This window comes from Curcuma longa, unplaced genomic scaffold, assembly GCF_044706935.1.
Source record: "Curcuma longa cultivar G26 ecotype Majalengka, Jawa Barat unplaced genomic scaffold, ITB_CL_G26_1.1 contig_16998, whole genome shotgun sequence".
Taxonomy (NCBI): Eukaryota; Viridiplantae; Streptophyta; class Magnoliopsida; order Zingiberales; family Zingiberaceae; genus Curcuma; species Curcuma longa.
In genome coordinates this window covers 1138-4572 of record NW_027430484.1, presented here as the reverse complement: position 1 = coordinate 4572, position 3435 = coordinate 1138, and the positions used below count along the sequence as shown (strand labels likewise).

The 3435-nt window shown below is 41.8% G+C and overlaps 1 protein-coding gene across 1 annotated transcript; it reads left to right on the top strand.

The window, feature by feature from the left end:
* The first annotated feature begins 716 nt into the window (after positions 1-716).
* Positions 717-2950, top strand: LOC141816498 (zeaxanthin epoxidase, chloroplastic-like). The gene is made up of 7 exons (XM_074704268.1): positions 717-885; positions 1017-1416; positions 1553-1715; positions 1991-2065; positions 2146-2246; positions 2345-2460; positions 2703-2950. The coding sequence occupies exons 1-7, from the start codon at positions 717-719 to the stop codon at positions 2948-2950; spliced, it is 1272 nt and encodes a 423-aa protein (XP_074560369.1).
* Positions 2951-3435: the final 485 nt, after the last annotated feature.

Sequence of the window (3435 nt, the reverse complement as noted above, 5' to 3'; positions counted from 1 at the left end):
ACTACAAGAAATCATAAAAATAGCGACGAATTATTAGCGACGAAAATGAAAATCGTCGCTAATATAAGTATTAGCGACGAAATATCATATTTCGTCGCTAACTATAGTTTTTGCGACGAAATATTAAATTCGTCGCTCACCGTTAGCGATGAAATATCATATTTCGTCGCTAACTTCAGTTTTTGCGACGAAACAATAATTTCATCGCTAATCGTTAGCGACGAAATTTGAAATTTTGTTGCTAATTTAAAGTTTAGCGACGAAATGGAATATTTCGTCGCTAACCGTTAGCGACGAAATATTTAAATTCGTTGTTAATAAGCCGTCCACCTTTCTCCTATTTTTTGCGACAAATTAATGGATTTCGTTGCTAACATTTAGCGACAAAATGGAAAAATTCGTCGCTAAACCTTAAATCAGCCATGAAATTTAATATTTCACCGCTAATGGTTAGCGACGAAAACTATTATTTCGCCGCTAACATTTGCTCAAAACCATACCACCCCGCCCTTTCCCGCTAGCCAGTCGAAGACACTGCATCCTGTTCCCTCTCTCCCACGGACGCTCCCCCATCCTCCCGGCCAGAGAACTCATCCAAATGATTCGAAACGGACGGCGACGACACGGACAACCTGGATGCCATCAGATCTCCCAATGCCATCCAGTGGCCCCCGCCCGGCCGCCGCCATCATCACGGAGGCGGGAAGCCCTACTCGATGACCACGCCGACTCTTCTCCCCTCTCCGATCGACGGAGATCCGAAGCGCAGCCTAATCAACGAAGCCGCTGGCCCAGCGGCGCATGGAGATCCGGAGGAGAAAGGAGAAGCAATCCAGCTCTATCCTCGACGCTCGCTGGGGTGGCGGACGCAAACCCTAGGTCTAGGTTTTTTTCCTCTCGCGAGGGCGTGGAGGCGGGCGAAATAGCAAGAGGAAAGAGAGGCCAGCCAGCAGAAGAACAAAAGAAAAATGGTAAAAAAAATAAATTTATTAACTTGGAAGGGTACCTTTGATTAGCATTGCCCCCATTTTCCTTTCCCCGCTGCGGCTGCTGTTGCAAGTTCAGGAGGCGGTGCTCCAGTGTGGTGGCGTCCGCAAGTGGGGCTCCTGTTGCCGTTGCAGCATCGGAGCCGTCGGTTGCGCCGCGGAAGCTGAGGATTCTGATAGCCGGCGGCGGGATCGGGGGGCTGGTGTTTGCGCTGGCGGCGAAGAGGAAAGGGTTCGAGGTGTTGGTGTTTGAGAAGGACGTGAGCACGATACGAGGGGAGGGGCAGTACAGGGGTCCGATCCAGATACAGAGCAATGCTCTGGCGGCGCTGGAGGCCATCGACATGGACGTCGCAGAGGAGGTCATGAAAGCTGGCTGCATCACTGGGGATCGCATCAATGGGTTAGTGGACGGAATCTCCGGGAGCTGGTGCTTCCTCTTCTTTCCTTTCTTGATTCCTTCTTTAATCTGTGCCAACTTCACAAACTACCAAGTTGTTATAACATACAGGCCCCAACTTTCTTGGCTTATTTTTGTTGTGTTGGTCCAATTTGCTAAAATTCAGGTACGACAAATTCGATACGTTTACCCCTGCAGCAGAACAAGGGCTTCCAGTTACCAGAGTCATCAGTCGAATGACTTTGCAACAAATATTAGCCCGCGCTCTTGGTGATGACCTTATTCTAAATGACAGTAATGTGGTAGACTTCGTAGATAATGGGGACAAGGTAGATTTCCATTCCAATTAATTGTTATACTTTGTTTCATGTTTGCCATTTTGATTGTTCAATATGGTTACTACCTGAGGGTGCCAACTAGCACAAGTTGCTAAGGCCTGTTAAAGTTGTTCACAAGGTTTTGAGTTCAAAACCCACCTTCATGAATGCTTGAGGGTTCTCATAGTCATAGCTATCTTTTCTATAAAAAAAATATGGTTATTATCATTTTTGAGAAACTATTTATAATAAATGATATAATATAGAGGAATGCTACTTGTCTCCAGGTAACTGTAGTACTTGAGAATGGGCAGCAGTATGAAGGTGATCTTTTGGTTGGAGCTGACGGAATATGGTCAAACGTTAGTTGCTTATTGAGTTTATTTCATCTAATGGTTGATAAGATGATAGATATAAGCATGGTTGGATAAATATTTTTCAGGTACGTAAAGTTCTATTTGGATTCACAGAAGCATCTTATTCAGGCTATACCTGCTACACTGGTATTGCAGATTTTATTCCTCCAGATATTGAAATTGTTGGGTATATTTCTTATTTCTTCAACTATTTTATGATTCCTCAAGATTAACACTAATTTCTAATTTTAGTTGCCTGCCTTTGTTTAATCTTTGTTTATGAAGGTACCGGGTATTACTAGGGCACAGACAATATTTTGTTTCTTCTGATGTGGGTGCTGGGAAGATGCAATGGTATGCATTTCACAATGAGCCTCCTAGTGGAACTGATGTTCCAAATGGTAGATATTCTGAAGTTAATTTCGCATTTTCCTTTTTCAAATGGAAATGGCAAGTGACTTAACAATACATGTTATCAATTGAGATGAAATTGACAAATTCAAAAGTGAAATGTGAATCACATAAGCGTGGATGTGGATTCTAGAGTGTTTAGCATGGAATTTTGAGTGTCAATGAATAAATAGGAAAATTAGGAAATTTCTTTACTTTCTATGTTTAGCATCTTGCGTATCTTCTTTTGCAGGTAAAAGGAAAAGACTTCTTAAAATATTTGATGGTTGGTGTGATAATGTTATAGATTTACTAGAAGCAACGGATGAGGAAGTAATTCTTCATCGTGACATATATGATCGAACACCAATTATGAATTGGGGAAAAGGTCGTGTGACATTGCTTGGTGATTCAGTCCATGCAATGCAACCAAATATGGGTCAAGGTGGTTGCATGGCCATTGAGGTGCTTTTTCGTTCTGTTACTTTAATCATGCAGTAACCAGTCTTTGTGTTAAACATTGTATTAAACTTTGTGATGTGATAAATTTATGTGATAAACTTTGTATTAAATTTTGTGTTTGTTGTGTGTGAATATGTTATTGAATGTTATTTTGTGATGTGTATGTATTAGGGTTTATTGTGATGTGCATGTATTACGGGATATAAGGAAAAAAAGAAACGGGAGCAGAAAATCTGCATAGAAAATCTGCTAGTTAGCGACGATTATATGAAATCGTCGCTAACGGGTTAGCGACGAATTTGGTTAAATTCGTCGCTAACCTTCGAGATTCTCCGGTGACTATTTCGAGGTGTTAGCGACGATATTATAAAAACTCGTCGCTAATCATAGAATATGTTAGCGACGAAATTTTGATAATTCGTCGCTAACGTTAGCGACGAAATTTTGACAATTCGTCGCTAACGTTAGCGACGATTTTTTAGGGATTAGCGACGATTATTATTTCGTCGCTAATATTAGCGACG